This window comes from Ursus maritimus, unplaced genomic scaffold (genome assembly GCF_017311325.1).
Source record: "Ursus maritimus isolate PB19 unplaced genomic scaffold, ASM1731132v1 scaffold_23, whole genome shotgun sequence".
In the NCBI taxonomy this organism is placed as follows: Eukaryota; Metazoa; Chordata; class Mammalia; order Carnivora; family Ursidae; genus Ursus; species Ursus maritimus.
In genome coordinates, this window is record NW_024424786.1 from 32,367,751 (window position 1) to 32,389,569 (window position 21,819).

Genomic DNA, 21,819 nt, shown 5'->3' on the forward strand with positions numbered 1-21,819 from the left:
ATTTTGTACATTATTACATTCCCATCATGTAATATATATATTTATTTATTTATTTTTGATGCGATGTTCCATGATTCATTATTTGTGTATAACACCCAGTGCTCCATGCAATACCATCATGTAATATTTGTTTATTTTATAACTGGAAGTTTCTTCCCTTGACCACCTTCACCTATTTCATTCACCCTTCCTATCCCCCACTCTGGCAACGATCAATATGTTCTTTTGAGTTCATTTTTAAAAATTTATTATTTAAGATTCCCCTGCTAATGAGATCATATGATATTTTTCTTTCTGTTTATTTAGCATAATTCCCATAATGATCCATCCATGTTGTCACAAATGGTAATACTCAAAAGGAGAACAATATCTAATTTTTCTGAGGGCAGACCTTTGGGGATGTTTCGTTGGAGCTGGACCTGTCAGGATCTCCTGACTGGAATGTTTGGTCCTCACCTACACCCCTCAGCTGGGACTTTGTTCAATGTTCCTCAAGCACCTGCAGCATGGACTCCTCCAGCGGACATAGAAACTCTGCCCTTAGAGGGCAGCATTGCTCTCTGCACTTGGCTGCTGAAGCAGATGTCCTGGGCATAGTTCATAAGGCACCATTCTGCAGATTAGAAACAGATGGCCTTTTCTTATGCCACATGCTATTTATTTCCCAATTATAAAATTTCTAGGAGTCATTCTGTATGAATGACACAAACTCAGCTTACAAATATAATGTTGATCATTTAAAATTTTAATTATAATAGAGATCCAAGTCACTGTGATACAGTAATTTTAATAGAATATTTATATATTTCCTGTTATGGGAAATAAATTTTTAATAACCGTTACTTTATGGACCTCTATTCTGTACAAATGGTCACTAGATTTAACGTTTTTCTGTTTTTAACAGCTTTATTGAGATATACTCCTCATACTATACAATTCACTTATTTAAAATATATAATTTAATGGTTTTTAGTATAGAAGTCTGTGAATCAACATTATCTAATTTTACATCTTTGCCACTCTAAAAAGAAACTCCTTACTCGTTTTAGTCACTTCTCATTCCTCTCCATCACCATCACCAGCAGTCCTAGGCAAATATAATCTACTTCTTTTCTTCCTTCTTTCTTTTTTTCTTTCTTTCTCTTTCTTTTTCCTTTTTTTTTTTTAAGAGAGAGACAGAGATGGAATTCCAGAGCATTTGAGGGGGGAGTGCAGAGGGAGAAGGTGAGTCTCTTAAGTGGCTCCATGCTGAGTGCAGAGAACAATGTAGGGCTTAATCCCAGGACCCTGAGATCATGATCTGGGCTGAAATCAAGAGTTGAAGACTGAACAGACTGAGTCACCAAGGGGCTCCCAAACTACTTTCTTTCACTATAGATTAGCTTTTCTAGACATTTCACATAAAAGGAATTATACAATATATTTTCTTTTTTAACCTCTTTCTTTCATTTAGCATAATGTTCTTAACATAAGTTTCATCCATGTTGTGGCAAGTATCAGTATTTATTTCCTTTTTGTTGATGAATAAAATTCCATTTTCGAATATATAATTTACCTATACATTAGTTGATTGACATGCAGATTGTTTTCCCATTTCGGCTATTATGAATAATGCTGTTAATAACATTGGTGTACAAGTTGCATTAGTTGACTGACATGCAGATTGTTTTCCCATTTCAGCTATTATGAATAATGCTGTTAATAACATTGGTGTACAAGTTTTTGTGTGAATATATATTTAATTTCCCTTGGGTAGATACCTAAGACTAGAATTGCTAGGTCATTGTTATTATATGTTTAAAATTTTGAGGTGCTGTCTCATTGTTTTCCAAAGTAGTTGCACCATTTTACATTAACACCAGCAACTTATGAGAACCCCAATTTCTCCACCACTTCACTAAAACTTGTTACTGTGTGTTTTTGGGTTTTTTTTTTTTTTTTTTATACTAGACATCCTAGTGGGTGGAAAGTGGTATCTCATTATGGCTGAGGTTTGCATTTCCTATTATCTAAAGGTGTTAAACATCTTTTCATGTTCTTTTGGCCATTTGTGTATTTTTGTGGAGATATGTTTTTTGAGATATATTGCCAACTTTTAAGTTGGGTTATCTTTTTTCTTATAATTAAGTGGCATCATTAAGTTCTTTATAGAGTCTGAACACAAGTTCCTTATCAGATACATGATTTGAAAGTATTTTCTCTGAATATGGGCATTGGCTTAACACTTTGTTGATGGCATAGTTTTCAGTACAAAAGTTTTCCATTTTGGTGAAATCTAAGGTAGCTATTCAAAGTCACTATGATGTACACATTTCCAATAAAATATCTGGACATCGTCCACTCATGGGAATGAAATTCTTTTTTTTTTTTTTAAAGATTTTATTTATTTATTTGACAGAGATAGAGACAGCCAGCGAGAGAGGGAACACAAGCAGGGGGAGTGGGAGAGGAAGAAGCAGGCTCATAGCGGAGGAGCCTGATGTGGGGCTCGATCCCATAACGCCGGGATGACGCCCTGAGCCGAAGGCAGACGCTTAACCGCTGTGCCACCCAGGCGCCCCGGGAATGAAATTCTTAAGGACAGTCACTGTTCTGCTTTTTTCCACTAGATTTGGCAGGAACTTTTTTTGGGGGGGCTTAGATATATAGGCAAGGTGTTTTTTTCGTAATACAATTCTTTCTCTGAGACAAATTTTACATATAATGAATTGCAGACCTTTTGAGTATAAGGTTTGATGAATTTTGATAAATGTATATACTCACACAGCAGTTAACAAATTCAAAATGTAGAATAATTTCATTAACCCAGAAAGTTCTGTCATGCTCCTTTTCAGTTAATTCCCTCAGATGCAACTATTGTTCTGATTTCTATGGCTCTGTCTTGGTGTTGTCTATTCTACAGCTTCATGCAAAATTGAATCGCAGCATTTATTTATAGTGCATGGTCTCTTTGTTCTGGGGCATCTTGATATGTATATTGCTAGCCCATTACTTTTCCTAGCTGAAGATTATTCTGTCTCTCCTGCCAACTTCTGCCTTTCAAGTGCAGTGTATTGACATTTAATGTAATTGTTAAATTTGGGGGAATAATTTCATTTTACTGTAGTTTACTTATTTGTCCTCTTTATAACTTATTTTATTTCTTTTTTATATTCTTCTGAGCTAATTGAATAAATGGAGTTTGTCTAATATTAAATTTTTGTCTTCTTAACATCTTTTTAAATAATAGACTATTTTTTAGAGCAGTTTCAAGTTCATGGGAAAATTGAGCAAAAGCTATGGAGATTTCCTTCATCTCCTCTGATTACAAAATAAGCAGAGGGACTGAATAGACATTTTCCAAAGACATACAAATGGCCAACAGGTACATCAAAGGTGCTCAACAGCACTCATCATCAGGGAAATACAAACCAAAATCATAATGAGACATCACTTGACCTCTGTTAAACGGACTATTATTGAGAAGACAAGAGATAAGAAATGTTGGCGAGGATGTGGAGAAAAGGGATCCCATGTACACTATTGATGGGTATGTAAATTGGTACCACCATTACAGAATAGATTATAGAGGTTCCTCAAAAAATTAAAAGTAGAACTGCAATCCATCAATCCTACTTTTGGGTATATATCCAATGGATCTGAAATCATGATTGTGAAGGGCTATGTGCCTTTCTAGGTTCAATACATCATTATTCACAGTAGCCAAGGTGTGGATAAACCTCATCCCTGACTGATGAATCAATACAGGAAATGTGAGACATGTATTATTCAGACATTAAAAAGAGTAAAATTATGTCATTTGCAATAACACGGATGGATCTGGGAGACTTTATGTTAAGTGAAACAAGCGTGACAGAGAAAGAGAAATACTACAGGATCTCACTTATATGTGGAAATGATATAGTTCAATTCACAGAAGCAGAGAGTATAATGGTGGTTACCAGAGGCCAGGGACTGGGAGAAATGGAGAGATGTTGACCCAAGGGTGCAAGGTCTCAGTTAGAAAGAATGAATAAATTCTAGAGATCTAATATATAGCAGGGTCACTATAGTTAACAACATCATAATGTATACTTGAAATTGCAAAAAAGATTGATGTTAAATGAAATCTCCTTACACACACACACACACACACACACACACACATACACACTCTGATAATTATATAGAGAAGATAGATGTGCTAATTACTTAGGTTGTGGTGATCTTTACACATTGCATGCATATAAAAAAATCAAGTTGTACGAATGAAATATGTATATAATTTTTGTACTTAACATGCCAATGTTGGGACACTAGTGTAGCCATTTAGTTCATAACATCCCCAAAGCAAAAAGTAGTGAGAACACTGAAAGCATGATATTTTAATCTATTTATTTTAAAATAATCTTTCACAGGAGGAAACTATTGGTATTGAAAAGGTTTTCCAGGTAAATAATGGGGAACAGCATTAAAAATGAAATGGAATCTTGTCACAATTCCTAAGGATGTGGTACACTTGAATACACTGATGTAAATGAGATTTATTTATTTATTTATTTATTTATTTTTAAAAGTTTCTGTTTAAATATCAGTTGCTAACATACAGTATAATAGGTGTTACAGGTGTACAATTTATTGATTCAACACTTACACGCCACACACAGTGCTCATCACAGGTGTAGTCCTATGTGCCCATTACGTACCTAACCTGTCCTCCTACCCACCTACCCCCTGGTAACCATCAGGTTGTTCTCTGTAGGGAAGAATCTGTTTCTTGGTTTGCCCCCCTCTCTCTGTTTTTTCCTGTACTCATTTGTTTTGTTTCTTAATTTTCATGTGAGTGAAATCATATGGTATTTGTCTTTGTCTGACTGACTTATTTCGCTTAGCATTATACTCTCTATCTCCAACCTTGTCATTGCAAGTGGCAAGATCTCATTTCACATTCTTGTCAATGACTGAGTGATATGCCATTATATCTATCTATCTATCTATCTATCTATCTATCTATCTATCATCTATCTATCTATCGCATATATTTTCCAATTCAGCATTTGATGGACACTTGGACTGTTTCCATAATGTGGTTATTGTAGATAATGTTGCTATGACTTTGGGGCGCATGTATCCCTTTGAGTTAGTTTTTTGTACTCTCTGAAGTGAATGAATTTTAAAGTATCATGTATAACTCCTGGCATGCATCTATTCAAAGTGTGGCTGCTAATCTGCTCTGCTCACTGTAAACATCAAAACTCTATTGGCAATTCTAACCTCACAATACACACTACCCCTTTAGTAGTACAGGACCAACAGAGAAGGAAAATGGCTTCTTGCTGCAAAGGTAAGTTCTCTCTAACTCCATTCACTACATACAAGCATACTGAGTATTTCAGAATGCCTCTCATGCTTTCTTTTATTCCAGTGATACAACCCAATTTCAGATGAAATTATATTCATTTTTTTCCTTTAAGGTTGGATCTACCTTTCTGCACTTTAATCTCAGAAAATATTGTATCTATGGTGTATTGTAAATTCTTATTTAGTCTGGACAACATGAATTATTTTACTTCTTTACCCCTATTTATTTATTCCTATTTAACAATCATAGAAATTAGCCGAATATTGTGAGGCCTTTGTAATACTATATTTACAAAATCCCATAAATAATGCCTCAGTTATCTTAAGAGTCAAAGGAAACATTAGAACAATTATTTAAGAAAACATTATATATATATATATGTATACATATATATATATATATATGCCTTTGGTTCACTAGTATGGAACCTTTAAAGATAAACTAATATCATGAAAATAATTTCTTGATACACAAAGTTAGTTCCTTTGTTGTGAATGTGCTCAAGAGAAAGCAGGATACCTTATTTAAAATGTGCTGTAGAGAAAATTAAAAGTCATAGAGAACAGGCTATTCTTTCTTTATGGATGCTCACAGTATGAACAGTTGTGATTGTATAAATATCTTTCTTCTTATCAAAACAGAGTATAGACTGAGACCGAGGAGATTTTAGAATCAGCAATATCAGAATTGAGCTCTCAGGAAAAGAAAGAACCAGGCTTATTTCAGGACAGAAATACAGAAAAAGTAAGGAAATCAGCTGCATTATATTAGAGTGCATGGGGCAAGTCAGGATATGGACCCTCATATTTGGTATCTGTACAGATTAAGGAATCAGCCAAACCCCTCATTTCATCTTTTACTTTCTGAGGTAATTTTGCTACACCAGAGCTTTCTCATGGCATTTTTCACTTCTGCATTCCTCAGTGTGTAGATGAATGGGTTGAGAAAAGGGGTCCCAATAGTATAAAATACCGCCACCATCTTGTCCATGGGGAAAGTGGTTGGGGGGCGTGTATATATGAATATACATGGGACAAAGAATAAGATTACTACAATGATGTGAGAAGTGCAAGTATAAAGAGCTTTTTTCCTCCCTTCCCCACTGTGGTTTCGCAGGGAATGCAAGATGACAAAGTATGAGATCATCAGAAAGAAAAAACTGCTTGAGCAAATGACCCCACTGTTAGACACCAAAAGTAGGTTGATCACGTATGTGTCCATGCAAGCAAGTTTCAACAAGGGCTGCAAATCACAGCAGTAATGATCAATCAAATTGGGTCCACAGAAAGGTAATCTCAAAGCCAGGATAATCTGGGCTATAGAATGGATAAAAGACCCTATCCATGCGACCACAATCAGGATGGTGCAGACCTGCCTTCTCATGATGGTTGGGTAATGTAAGGGCTTACAGATGGCCACATAGCGATCCACAGCCATGAGGATGAGCACAAAGATCTGCATGCAGCCAAAGAAATGTAGGGCAAAGACTTGAGTCATGCATTCATTGTAAGGTATGATTTTTTTTGCAGAGAGTGCATCCACAATTAGTCTGGGGGCTGTGGACGTTGAAAAGCAGGAATCCGAAAGAGACAAATAAAATAGGAAAAAGTACATGGGGCTCCCTAGTGAGCGGCTGGACTTGATGGTCACAATAATAAGCAAATTCCCTACCACGGTTCCCACATAAAAAATTAAGAAGATTACAAATACCATTTTCTGTCTCATAGGATCTTGGGTCAATCCTAACAATATGAACTCAGTTACGCTGTTATTTTGCTGCATTATTTCAGGCAAAGTGGAGAAAGTGCAGGTTAGAAATAATTAATCAGCAGACAAAAAATATTATGAAATGAATACTCCATTTGGAGTCAAATCCATATGATTGATCATGGACGTGTCAATTACTATTGTATAATCCCTTACCTTTCGTGTTGTTTTCTTCTGAGTAATGTGGAAGTCATAATATTTCTTTAAAATCTATTCACCTGATTGCTTATGGAAACAGTGAAATATATCAATAATAAAAGAGTACCTGATTCTTCAGGCATAATAAACATTAATTTAGGGGAGTCCTCAGGGATGGTATCCTTTTGAAGTGAATGTCTTTCTCTAGTTTAGGGTAGAATGTTGCCAAATGAGGAAAACTCATGCATGAATTACGTGATGCACATTCACACTATTTGAACCTGGTAGTTCAGGTATGGAGTATCTTCTAGTAAATATTCTGAACATTCAAGGAGTGATGTAGAAACTTCTGATAGTGTTTTCCATAATTGGAAACCTAAAAGAGAGAGAGAGACAGAACAAGAGAGAAAGAAACTATATTTTAGTAGTGAACGTTCAGTCATTTGGTCCAGTCCATTGTGAAATTTATTTTAATCTGTTAGCTTGACAGTTTATTTCCTGTTACTTTAACCCACAATAATTTCTAGTTTTTCGAGTTTTAAATTCAGCTTCTATCATAAAACTTTTTACTTTTTTTAATATTATACTATGTCATCCAAAGTTGAATTCTTCACTTTGTTAATATTTTAATGGGTCTTTCAGCATATTTTCTTAAGACACAAGGAGCGACTGAGACTAAATAAAGGATAAATAGAGAACATTTGGCATCAGTCAAAATATTCTTTCATATTTCATATTTATTTTAGCATCAGGGATTTAGAAAATGAGCTAAGGAAGCTCCAAGTCACAGCTGAAACTTTTCAATATAATTCCTGGAATCTATATTCTTGAGTGTCCCATACCCTGATTCAGTAAGAGAAGGTAGAAAGAGGAAGGGAATATTCATCACATATATTTTCCATAGTGTAGCAATTAAATGCATAGGTGCCATGGCATTTAGTATTTTTACATCATGCATTACAGAGAGAAACATACTTTTCTAAAACATAAAGGGATTTCAGAGATCAACCTTCAAAAACACAGTGGATAGGGTACCTGGGTGTCCCAGTTGGTTGAGTCCCACTCTTGATTTCCACTCAGGTTATGATGTCAGGGTTGTGGACTTTAGTCTGTAGCGAGGCTACACACTGGGTATAGAGCCAGTTTATGATTCTCTCTCTCTCTCTCTACTTTTGCCCTTTCCCAGCTCAGGATCTCTCTTTCTCTCTAAATAAATAGACAAAATCTTTTTTAAAAATGCAAATGTAAATGACAAAAGAAGTGATTTCAAAGGAATCTCTTTTTATTAAACATAATTTGAAAATATAACAATTTCATTCATAGACAAATACATTCAAATTTACTTTCTAATTATATATCTTTTCACCTATCAGATTTAAAAAGTGACCTTTTTCATAAATGCCTCTTAACAAACACTGGTGAAAATGAGGTGGGAAACTATTGATCCCACACATTTTAAGAGGAGTTTAAGGGGGTGCAATCTCTCGGGGAGTGATTTTCAGCATTGATGATATTTCAATGGCACATAGACACAGGTCTAGTGTTTCCATTTGCTCCAAGTAATCTCACTCACAGGCACAAGGACAATCACAGCAGTCCTTTCCATGTTGGCAAAAGGTAAGAAACAACTTCAGTGTCCATCAGAAAAGAAGCTAAATGAATCAGGGATGGCATTTTATGCAAAAATCAAAAAAAGGAAGTGGATATATATGCAATGGTTTCTAAAATATGTTGAAAAGTGATAGAGTTCAGAACCGTATGCTGAGGATGGGAGAATGGTAATATTTTCATTAACTGGAGAATAATCTATATCACACACACAAGGACTCATATCATTAGTTGCATTTAAGAGACTACAGAGATAGCAGGATATCTGTGTCCTCAGGGGGGGAAATCGCATTCTTGGAGTCAAAGTTAGGCAGATGACTTACCTTTTAAAACATTCCCTTTGGTAGTTGCAAATATGTCATGATGATGCAGCATTAAAATAAAGCTTTTAAAACCTTCTCTTAGTAGATGGTTTGTCAATTGCATTGGCATATTCCTGGATGATAACAATTGTCTTCTGACACAGGCTGCAGAAACAGCAAGATCACCAGGGCCAGAGTAAATGTAAATGTCTGGGTAAGAGGGTGAGTCAGCCATAGAGTCAGTTCTGGACTCACGGCTCTTTACCACATCATGCCCCAACCACACTGCCAATCATACAGGTTCCCCTGCACTCTCAGGAGTTTGCCAGATATGCTCTTTATCCAAATCCTCAGCAAACAGGAATGAAAACTTGTCTGTGGTTTTTAACACTTAAATATTATTAAAAAAAGATACTATCTACCTATCATCTATCTATCATCTATCTATCTACCTACCTACCTATCATCTATCATCTATCTATCTATGTGATAGTGTTATAGACTAAGCCATTTGTATAGTTCACATAATAATAGATATAACACTAGCATACATTTGAAAGAAGCAACATAAGGAAGGGGATTTTTATCTGTTCACTGCTGAATTTAAGCAGTGAACAAAAGCAAATATTTAATAATAAGTATTCATAAAGTGAATGAATTCATTAAGAGAATTTCCTATTGTTGTGATACAATACTTTTCAGTCCCATTCAATACTCAGTTACCACTGAAAAGGGAAGCCTACTCCATCCAAAGTAAAATCATCATCTCCATGGAGCATTTCCTGGGACACTGAAATAGATATAATTTCTATTTGCTTATGTCTCCACCAGGAGTACTGTGCATTTCTTTTGTTTTGTCTACTCAATTTTGATTGTAATCTACTTCTAAAAAATTCCCTAAACTTTCTATCCTTCCACAAATACCTTATGTGTTATATGCACACTGTGGCATTGATCAGATTTTCTGTGAGTAATATATGCAGTTATGTTAATGCCTAACACAAATCTTAACAGCTTTGATAAGAACTTATGCAAAGGTTAGGATGTTCAGTTGTCCTCTCTTCTTCTCAAAGTAATTTGGCCACTCTTTGCTTAAATGAGAATACAAAGAAAAAATGTTTCTAAAATTCTGTCTGATCTCCTTTGATGTCACTGAGGCTCAGGTTCTCGCCTGCAGGCCAGAAGAAAAAGCTGGTCCTGGATTCATCCCACACTTTCTGAAATCAACTCTCACATGGCCTGTTGACTGGGAAATGCTTCTCTTTTGCCTTTCCTGCAGGAATATTTAAACATGAATGATGCAAAGTATAGGAGTCTGGGGAAGGTCATTCCCTAAAGTGCCCCCTCCCTTTTAATTAGGAAACCTGAGCTAGAAGTAATAAAGAACTTAATCTTCAATATGTATTAATAGGTTATGGAAAAAAGGTGAATGTTTTCTTGCAATTAAAGGTGTTTATTTGGACCAAAAATGATATCTTTTGGCTAAAATATTAAAATGTGATTATCTAGTGGCGTGGGACATGGTTCATGATACCATTATCCAAGAAAATGAATTAGAACTTCTTAAATAGATGGTTGATTCTAGGTCTGGGGCAGGGAATATACAAGATGAACTGGAGCATCTTGTGGTGATAGCAGGTAAGCAAATGCTAATACACACACACACACACACACACACACACACTCACACTGTGATGAGAATATGGCAAAGGGACACAAGAGCCAATGGGAAGAGCCCTCAGTGCCAAAAGCTAGAAAAAAATTGAGGAACAAAATAAATGACACTGAATTGAAACATACCTCATAGTTTAAAAAGTCTGCACATTTATAATGGCATTAAACACTTAAATAAATAACTAATAAATAGAGAATAATAGACAAATCTCCCATAAAAAAAGAATCCCTAATGAGTTTGTAGGTACTCTTCTTTCAAAAGGTTATAGGATAACTCTCACTCTCTTATTTGTAGGCTGTACACAAGTGAGTTCCCTCTAAAATGTTCTCCGTAGAATGGGGTGGGGGGCAGTGAATTTACAGAGTAGAAATGTGGCAAACACTACCTCAATCAAGGTTAACATCACCGGCTATGAGTCACATTGAAAGTATATACCCACTGGCATGATGTGATACAAATGGCGCTTTGCCTCTGTGACCTTTCTCCCAATAACCCATGACCCCAGTCCAATCTTGAGTAAAATATCAAAACCCAAATCAAGGTTTTTATATAAAATTTCTCACTAGTTCTCCTCAAAACTGTCAAGTTCATCAAATACAAGAAAAGTTGAGCACTGTGCATATGGGAACTCTCTCTCTTTACACAATTTTCTTGTAAATATAAACCTGTTATAAAATATAAAGTTTATTAAACATAAATGGCTTATTTCATTTACTATGTCATCATAGTGTATCTGTGTTGTAGCATGGCTCAGAAATTCCTTCCTTTTCTGGGCTGAATAATATTCCATTGTATGTGTACCACATTTTGTTTGTTCATATGTTGATGGACACTCGGGTTGCTTATACATTTTGGCCATCATGACTAATGCTGATGTGGACATGAGTCTATACATATCTCTTCCTGTCTTCACTTCCAATGCTTTTGGTATGTACCTGGAAGTGGAAATTTGAGATCTTGTGGTCACTGTATTGTCAACTTTCTGGAGAATGTCATACTGTCTTTCACAGTAGTTGTACCATTTTTATATTCTTATGAATAGTGAGCACATGTGTGTTTAGTGATATTGGGTATTTTTCCATGTGTCATTGCCCATTTGTATATATTTTTTTGATAAATATTTATTCAAGAGTTTTGTTGATATTGAGTTTTTGGAATTCCATGAGTTGCCTTTTCACTCTGGTGATTGATGCATAGAAGTTTTTAACTTTGAGGTAGTAAATTTATTTATTTCTTCTGTAACCTGTGGTTTTGGTGTTATATTAAAGAAATTATTTTCTAAGGTAATGTCCTGAAGTTTTTTTTTCTTTTCATTTATATTTTCTTCTAAACATTTTATAGTTTTGACTCATATACTAAGGTCTTTGATCCATTTTGAGCTTATTTTGCACATGGTATAATTTAGGGGTCTACCCTCATTGTTTTGCATATGAATATCTAGTTTTTCCAAACTATTCATTGAAAAAACTATCCTTTTTCAATTGGATGACCTTGGCAACCTTATAGGTCAGGTGACCATATATGTGATGTTGCATTCCTGGGCTCAGCAATCTATTCCGTTTTTCTGTGTACCTGTCTTATGCCATTACCACGCTGTTTTGAATACTACAGCTTTATAATGTTTTAAAGTCAGAAGATGTGAGACCTACAACATTTTCTTTTCAATATTTTTTTAAAAGATTTTATTTATTTATATGACAGAGAGAGAGACAGCAAGAGAGGGAACACAAGCAGGGGGAGTGGGAGAGGGAGAAGCAGGCTTCCTGCCGAGCAGGGAGTCCGATGCAGGGCTCAGTCCCAGGACTCTGGGATCATGACCTGAGCCAAAGGCAGATGCTTAACAGCTGAGCCACCCAGATGCGCGGATTTTTTTTTTTTTTTTTTTGACTAAAGATGTCTTGAGATTCTGTATGAATCTGTCAGCTGATTTTTCTATATCTGCAAAAGTTATCATTGAAGTTTTAATAGCAGTTGTATTAAATGACTACATGCTGGCTAACTGAACATAATAAAAAATTTAAGAAAATGTGTATTGTTTCAGATGTCATTGAATTTTAAACAATATTGAGTCTCCTGGTCGAGGGAAATGTGTTAAATTTCAGAGTACACACACACACACACACACACACACACACACACACACACACACCAGAGATTTATTATAAAGAATTGGCTTTTGTTCATATGGAAGCAGGAGAGTGCAAATCTACACGCTCTGTGTCCCATCGGAGTCTAAGCACCAGAAACTACAGTAAACCAGAAAGAGTTGATGTCTCAGTTCAGGTCCATGGGCAGGAGGCTGCCTAGATCAGGAAGAGTTAATGTGCAGGGTGAAAGCCATCAAACAGGAAGAGGTAATGGTTCAGTCTGGAGGGTCTCAGGCAGGAGATTTCCCTCTTATTCAGGGGAGGTTAGCCTTTTGTAATTTTCAGGCCTTCGTTTAGTTAGATGAGGACCCTAAAGTAGTGAGAACAATCTACTTTATTCAGTCTACCAATACCAAAGTTAATATCCTCCAGAAAAATCTCATAGTCACAAACCAGAACAAGAGTCGAACAAATATTTGAGCACCCTGTGACTTAGGCAAGTTAACACATAAAATTAACCAGTACAAGTTCATTGCTTATCCACCAAGCACCTATACACATCTCTTTAGCCATACTGAATCTCTAAATAAAGACAACACAAGGTCATAATTCTACCTAACATCATACAACTATCTGGCGTACAACTGAAAATGCACTAAAACTTCCAGGGGAAGAGAAGGTAAAATTTTGGGGTGATTGTTACTTTCCCCTTGATATTCAGTAAGTTAAATACTATGATGGAAAATAAAAATACTAAAATGTTATGACAGAAATTCAATATATCGTCAGTTTCATGGTAAGGTAATAAGAAAGGGAAGAAAACAAAGATATTTGCTTTATATATATATTCACACACACAAAGATCTATAATATAAGAAGTAAATATAAATATTACAGTCTTCATTTTAGTAATAGTCACATGGTTAATTTATAATTACTTTCTTTTATTACTCATTCTGTATTCAATGTGCCTTCAGCAAGCACCAAAGCTGGTCATGGTTCTTTAGCTGGTGGGGTGACACAAACCATCATTACTGAAGGGTCTGGGTCGTTAATAGTTCTGTCTGGAGTGGTTTGTTGTAGTTTTCTATTGACCCCAATCACAGAATATTACTAAGTGTGGTCCTATGGGATCTCCTGTATTCTAGATATACTCTTCCTTATCTCCATTGTGGAGTAATAGTCCAATTTCCCCTTGGATGCCATGATCAATCACCTCGGCCAGCAGAGCAACTTCTTTGCCTACAGATTCAAAAACAGGAGCTAACCAAAGTGGACAGGCAGCAGTCCTAACACTTTTCATTAGAATCTTGTGTGTCTCCTGCTGGAAGCATTTTTCCATTGGAATGAAGACCTTGAAGAAAGAAGAGAATAAGTAAATGGGAACACTAAGGAAAAATTTTGATAGTCGGACACTAATGGTAGTAATGCATGGTGCCTCTCGCATTTCTATCCTTTGATTACAGGATCTTGATATGAGAACAGTAGCAACATGTCATAGATGCTGATTCAGAGCATATATGGCCTTCTGGAGAACTGAAGACTCTTGCTCCAACCCTGGAAGTTATCGATACCTGGGTTGTATTATAACTAATTCTGCAAAAAGGGATTCCACCATTTTATCAGACCAATTGCTTCAACATGGTGGGAAATGTAGTAAGACTGGTGAATTCCGTGAGCTTGTGCCCATTGTGGCACTTCATTTGCTATGAAGTGAGATTGTTGATCGGTAGGGGAAGAAAGGGATAAAGAAGGGGGGGTAATCAGAAGGGGGAATGAAACATGAGAGACTATGGACTATGAGAAACAAACTGAGGGCCTCAGAGGGGAGGGGGGTGGGGGATTGGGATAGACCGGTGATGGGTAGTAAGGAGGGCACGTATTGCATGGTGCACTGGGTGTTATATGCAACTAATGAATCATCGAACTTTACATCGGAATCCAGGGATGTACTGTATGATGACTAACACAATATAATAAAAAATCATTAAAAAAAAAAAAAGTAGGCTGGGAAAAAAAAAAAAAAGAAAGAAAAGAAGCAATGTTGTGTGAAATACTATGAATGTGGATACAAAATTCTCTAAGTCCATCAATAGTTTTGATAGAAACATTACATGCTGGGAATACAAATCCATATCTAAAGGCAGTGTCTATGGCAGTAAGAACAAATCACTGCCCTTCCATGATGGAAGCAGTCCAATGTAATCAACCTGCACCCAGGTTGATCATGCCAAGTTATGCTGCATATTGGGGACTTCGGTTGCTTCTACTGTTGGAAGCTTTGGCACTCAGCCATGGTCATGCCCAAGGTAGCTTTGGTTGTCGGAAATTCATGCTGTAGAGCTCATGTACATCCTCCATCCCTGCCACAGTGACCACTTTTTTCTTGTGCCCATTGAGCAATGATGGGACTGGATGGGGAAAGAACCTGACTGGTGTGCACAAAATGGGTCATCGTATTCACTTGATTATTAAAATCCTCCTCTGCTGGTCACTCTTTCATGAGCATTCACAAGGGACAGAAATATATTCACGTCTTTTTACTCATTCAGAAACTATGTAAACATGCCTCTTCTTCGAATTTTCTTGTTACCAGTTTTCTGATAATTTTTTTTTCAACTCCCTGACCATACATCCAAGCCATTGGCCAAAACCCATAAATCAGCATGCATTATACATCGGTCCATTTCTTTGTCCAAGAAAGTGAACACCAGCTGCATTGCTTAAAGTTCTACCCATTGAGACAATTTCCCTTCACCACACATTGACCTTCATGGATTTTCCAGAATGGGGCTGTAGAGCTGCATCTAATTACTTTTTTAAAAAATATTTTATTTATTTATTTGAGAGAGAGAGAGAGAGCCCGTGAGTGAGGGAACACAAGCAGGGGGAGTGGGAGAGGAAGAAGCAGGCTCTCAGCAGAGGAGCCTGATGTGGGGCTCAATCCCAGAACGCCAGGATCACGCCCTGAGCTGAAGGCAGACGCTTAACGACTGAGCCACCCAGGCGCCCCTGCATCTAATTACTTTTGAGCTGTACCTACATATCACTGCAGAATTTTCTGTATACTAGGCTCACAACATTTCTTCTTTCAGTTGGTCATAGTGAACCCCTCACAAGACCTGGGGTGCGGGCTAGTAGAGAGAAGACACCATAGCAATAGTGGGTAATGTGAGCATTTGGACACTGCTTCATAAGTTTTTCTTCAGTTTTGACTTAGGACAGATCACTTATACAGTAGTCCCTCTGTATGTAGGGGGAGTGATGTGTTTCAAGACCCCCACTGGATCCCTGAAACTATGCATTGTATTGAACCCTATATATATATAGGGTTTTTGCTTTAAATGCAATCCTGGGATACAGTTTAATTTATAAATTAGGCACAGTAAGAGATTAACAACAATAATAATAATAAAATAGAAAAAAATAAAACAGTTTATTGTAAAAAAAGTCATCTGAATATGGTCGCTCTCTCTCTCAATTAAAATACCTGAGTGTACTGTACTTACTCTTCTTCCTGTGATGATGTGGGATGATAAAATGCCTTCCTGATGAGAGGAAGTGTGGTGGAGGAAGCAGGCATTGTGATGTAGCATTAGGCTACCACTGACCATCTGACAATTTGTCAGAAGAAGGATCATCTGCTTCTGAACCTCAGGTAACTGAAACCATGGAAAGCCGAACCATATGTAAAAGAAGACTACTCTATTTGATAAAGGAGTTCTGCTTTGCACACCCAACATTATGGCTCTATGATTCAGAAAACACTAGGTTCATGATGAGCAGGTCTGGTTTCACAGAAACTTGATGGCCCATGGTTAAGTGTTTAGTCTATACTAAGGCCCAGTAGCTGGCCAAGAACCATTTCTGAAAAGGAGAGTAATTATCTGTAGAGGATGGCAGGACATTGCTCCAAAATCCTGAGGGCTTGCTCTGCAGCTCATATATGGCAGACTGCCAAACACTCCACCAGCATCCTTTTCTTCCGCTGTCACGTCAAGCACATAGGATGTGATGCATCGTAACACCCACCTTGAGTAGAAGCTTGGACCACAGGCTGGACCTGTGGCAGAGCCTTTTGTTTTTTTCTAAGCTCTATTAAAACTAGCAGCTTTTTTAGTCACTTGATAAATCAGACAGAGTAAAATACCCGTATGAAGAATCTGTTGCCTCCCAATCCAAAGAGCCTGCCTGGGTATTGTGCATTTTTGATGTTGGAGGGAATAGATGGACCAAGATACCCTTTACCTTAAAAGGAATATCTTTGTTATTTTGTTGTTTTGATTGTTGTGTTTTTTTTATCTAAAATCAAGTTAGTTGACATATGACTTACTATTAATTTTTGTGTAGAATTTAGTGATTTATCGGTGGCATATAACAGCCAGTGCTCATTACATCAATAGCCCTCCTTAGTGCACATCATCCAATTACCAATTCCCCCACTCACCTCCCGACCAGCAACCCTCAGATTTTCTCTAAAGTTAAGAGGGTCTTATGGTTTGTCTCCCTCACTGCTTTTTCCTATTTTATTTTTCCTTCAAAGGAAATATCTTGATATGCTTTATAGCACTGGGAACCTGGAAATTTCACCGAGTTTCAATCCCATGAATTTTAATTGTATTTATTTTCCATCCTCTGACAAAGATATATATTACAAATAAATCTAGAGCAGTTAAGTCTCAGTCATTAGCTCCACACAGCATAATGTCATCAATATAATGGACCTGGATGGATATTCTGTAGAATGAAAGACAATAGAGCTCCCTATGAATAAAGTATGACATAGTGACGGAGAGTTGACACATCCTGATGTAGGCAGTGAAGGCTTACTGCTGGTCTTATAAGCTGAAATCAAACTGCCTCTGGTGGTCCTTACCCACAGGGAGATAAGAAGCACTACCCAAATATCAGGCTGCATAGCGGGTACCAGAGAATCTGTTAATTTGTTCAATCAAGGAAACCACAGCTGCTGCAGCTGTTGTAAATTACTGAGTCTGCACCTGGTTAAGTTTATCAGTATCCACTGTCATTCTCCAAGATCCACCTATCTCCTGGGCCCGCCAAGTAAGTGAGTTAAATGTGTATGTTGTGGGAATCACTACCTCTTCTTTCAAGTCCACTTGATTATTAAAATCCTCCTCTGCTGGTCACTCTTTCATGAGCATTCACAAGGGACAGAAATATATTCACGTCTTTTTACTCATTCAGAAACTATGTAAACATGCCTCTTCTTCGAATTTTCTTGTTACCAGTTTTCTGATAATTTTTTTTTCAACTCCCTGACCATACATCCAAGCCATTGGCCAAAACCCATAAATCAGCATGCATTATACATCGGTCCATTTCTTTGTCCAAGAAAGTGAACACCAGCTGCATTGCTTAAAGTTCTACCCATTGAGACAATTTCCCTTCACCACACATTGACCTTCATGGATTTTCCAGAATGGGGCTGTAGAGCTGCATCTAATTACTTTTTTAAAAAATATTTTATTTATTTATTTGAGAGAGAGAGAGAGAGCCCGTGAGTGAGGGAACACAAGCAGGGGGAGTGGGAGAGGAAGAAGCAGGCTCTCAGCAGAGGAGCCTGATGTGGGGCTCAATCCCAGAACGCCAGGATCACGCCCTGAGCTGAAGGCAGACGCTTAACGACTGAGCCACCCAGGCGCCCCTGCATCTAATTACTTTTGAGCTGTACCTACATATCACTGCAGAATTTTCTGTATACTAGGCTCACAACATTTCTTCTTTCAGTTGGTCATAGTGAACCCCTCACAAGACCTGGGGTGCGGGCTAGTAGAGAGAAGACACCATAGCAATAGTGGGTAATGTGAGCATTTGGACACTGCTTCATAAGTTTTTCTTCAGTTTTGACTTAGGACAGATCACTTATACAGTAGTCCCTCTGTATGTAGGGGGAGTGATGTGTTTCAAGACCCCCACTGGATCCCTGAAACTATGCATTGTATTGAACCCTATATATATATAGGGTTTTTGCTTTAAATGCAATCCTGGGATACAGTTTAATTTATAAATTAGGCACAGTAAGAGATTAACAACAATAATAATAATAAAATAGAAAAAAATAAAACAGTTTATTGTAAAAAAAGTCATCTGAATATGGTCGCTCTCTCTCTCAATTAAAATACCTGAGTGTACTGTACTTACTCTTCTTCCTGTGATGATGTGGGATGATAAAATGCCTTCCTGATGAGAGGAAGTGTGGTGGAGGAAGCAGGCATTGTGATGTAGCATTAGGCTACCACTGACCATCTGACAATTTGTCAGAAGAAGGATCATCTGCTTCTGAACCTCAGGTAACTGAAACCATGGAAAGCCGAACCATATGTAAAAGAAGACTACTCTATTTGATAAAGGAGTTCTGCTTTGCACACCCAACATTATGGCTCTATGATTCAGAAAACACTAGGTTCATGATGAGCAGGTCTGGTTTCACAGAAACTTGATGGCCCATGGTTAAGTGTTTAGTCTATACTAAGGCCCAGTAGCTGGCCAAGAACCATTTCTGAAAAGGAGAGTAATTATCTGTAGAGGATGGCAGGACATTGCTCCAAAATCCTGAGGGCTTGCTCTGCAGCTCATATATGGCAGACTGCCAAACACTCCACCAGCATCCTTTTCTTCCGCTGTCACGTCAAGCACATAGGATGTGATGCATCGTAACACCCACCTTGAGTAGAAGCTTGGACCACAGGCTGGACCTGTGGCAGAGCCTTTTGTTTTTTTCTAAGCTCTATTAAAACTAGCAGCTTTTTTAGTCACTTGATAAATCAGACAGAGTAAAATACCCGTATGAAGAATCTGTTGCCTCCCAATCCAAAGAGCCTGCCTGGGTATTGTGCATTTTTGATGTTGGAGGGAATAGATGGACCAAGATACCCTTTACCTTAAAAGGAATATCTTTGTTATTTTGTTGTTTTGATTGTTGTGTTTTTTTTATCTAAAATCAAGTTAGTTGACATATGACTTACTATTAATTTTTGTGTAGAATTTAGTGATTTATCGGTGGCATATAACAGCCAGTGCTCATTACATCAATAGCCCTCCTTAGTGCACATCATCCAATTACCAATTCCCCCACTCACCTCCCGACCAGCAACCCTCAGATTTTCTCTAAAGTTAAGAGGGTCTTATGGTTTGTCTCCCTCACTGCTTTTTCCTATTTTATTTTTCCTTCAAAGGAAATATCTTGATATGCTTTATAGCACTGGGAACCTGGAAATTTCACCGAGTTTCAATCCCATGAATTTTAATTGTATTTATTTTCCATCCTCTGACAAAGATATATATTACAAATAAATCTAGAGCAGTTAAGTCTCAGTCATTAGCTCCACACAGCATAATGTCATCAATATAATGGACCTGGATGGATATTCTGTAGAATGAAAGACAATAGAGCTCCCTATGAATAAAGTATGACATAGTGACGGAGAGTTGACACATCCTGATGTAGGCAGTGAAGGCTTACTGCTGGTCTTATAAGCTGAAATCAAACTGCCTCTGGTGGTCCTTACCCACAGGGAGATAAGAAGCACTACCCAAATATCAGGCTGCATAGCGGGTACCAGAGAATCTGTTAATTTGTTCAATCAAGGAAACCACAGCTGCTGCAGCTGTTGTAAATTACTGAGTCTGCACCTGGTTAAGTTTATCAGTATCCACTGTCATTCTCCAAGATCCACCTATCTCCTGGGCCCGCCAAGTAAGTGAGTTAAATGTGTATGTTGTGGGAATCACTACCTCTTCTTTCAAGTCCTTGATGGTGGCACTAATCTCTATGATTCTGCCAGGGATGTGGTATTGCTTTAGTTTACACTTTTCCTAAGTAGAGTCCATTTTAGAGGTTTCCCCTTGGCTTTTCACCATAATAGCCCACTCTCGACATGTCAGGGAATCAGTGTGGGGATTCTGTCACTTGCAAAGTATGTCTATTCAAATTATATATTCTGGAACTCGGGAAGTAAGCATAGGATGAGTTCAGTGACCTACCGGACCCACTACAAAGTACGCCTGAGCTAAAACTCCAGTGATATCCTGTCCTTTGCAAGCTCCTGCTCTGCTGGTGGATCACACTGTTGTTTTGGGTTTCCAGGAATCAATTTCAAGTCAAATACCATGTCCAACAGTTCCAAAAAGTTCTGCTTATTTTCTTTTGTACAATGCACAGATTGAGTAATAAAAGGCCCTAGGCCTTGTTTGGGGAAGGCTGGGGGAAAGATTATTATAAGACATTTTTAGCAATGTCCCAGGGTCCTTCCTCAAAGGGACAAAATCTCCCCTTTCATCAAGGAATTTTGAGTCTATAAGTTTGAGAAGTTCTTTGTAGATCTTGGATACCAGTCTTTTATCTGTAGTGTCATTTGCTAATATATTCTCCCATTCTGTGGGCTGCTTCTTAGTTTTTTTGACTGTTTCCTTGGCTGTGCAGTTTATTTCTTGAACTCTTCTAACTCTCTCTGTTAGTTTCGATTCCCAAGATGTAGACTCTGAGATGGGGATTTTCCTGAAAGTGATTTATAAGGTCAAGGGTTGAGGGAAGCTACCTATAGTACAGGAAGAAGGTTGTGGTCCCAGCTGGGGCTTAGCATCAGCCTGGAGCCATGTGAACTCTTGGGTATACATTGTAATATAGGACTGGATCCACCTTGAAACCGTGGGACCAGCCTGTCACTCACTGGTTCCTGCTGGGTCCTGGGATGATGAGTATAGCCTATGATTTTGTTCTGGAGCAAATGTACAGAGAAGATGGGGTATTGAGCTCTGAGTTGTTAATAGCCCAGACACACATCAGCTGGGGCGTTGGAGGATTGAAGGAAGTAGATCTGGACACAGCAGTGTCAACCACATTCTGTGTCCTCACTGGATGTTGATTTCTGGAGTAAT

General features: G+C 37.6%; 1 protein-coding gene across 1 annotated transcript; it reads right to left on the reverse strand.

Annotated features, from left to right (window-relative positions):
- Window positions 1–5,920: 5,920 nt before the first annotated feature.
- On the reverse strand, window positions 5,921–7,123 carry LOC103666023 (olfactory receptor 4C11-like). Its single transcript, XM_008694056.1, has one exon. It carries the CDS (start codon window positions 7,121–7,123, stop codon window positions 6,191–6,193), a length of 933 nt encoding a protein of 310 aa, XP_008692278.1. The 3' UTR covers window positions 5,921–6,190.
- Window positions 7,124–21,819: the final 14,696 nt, after the last annotated feature.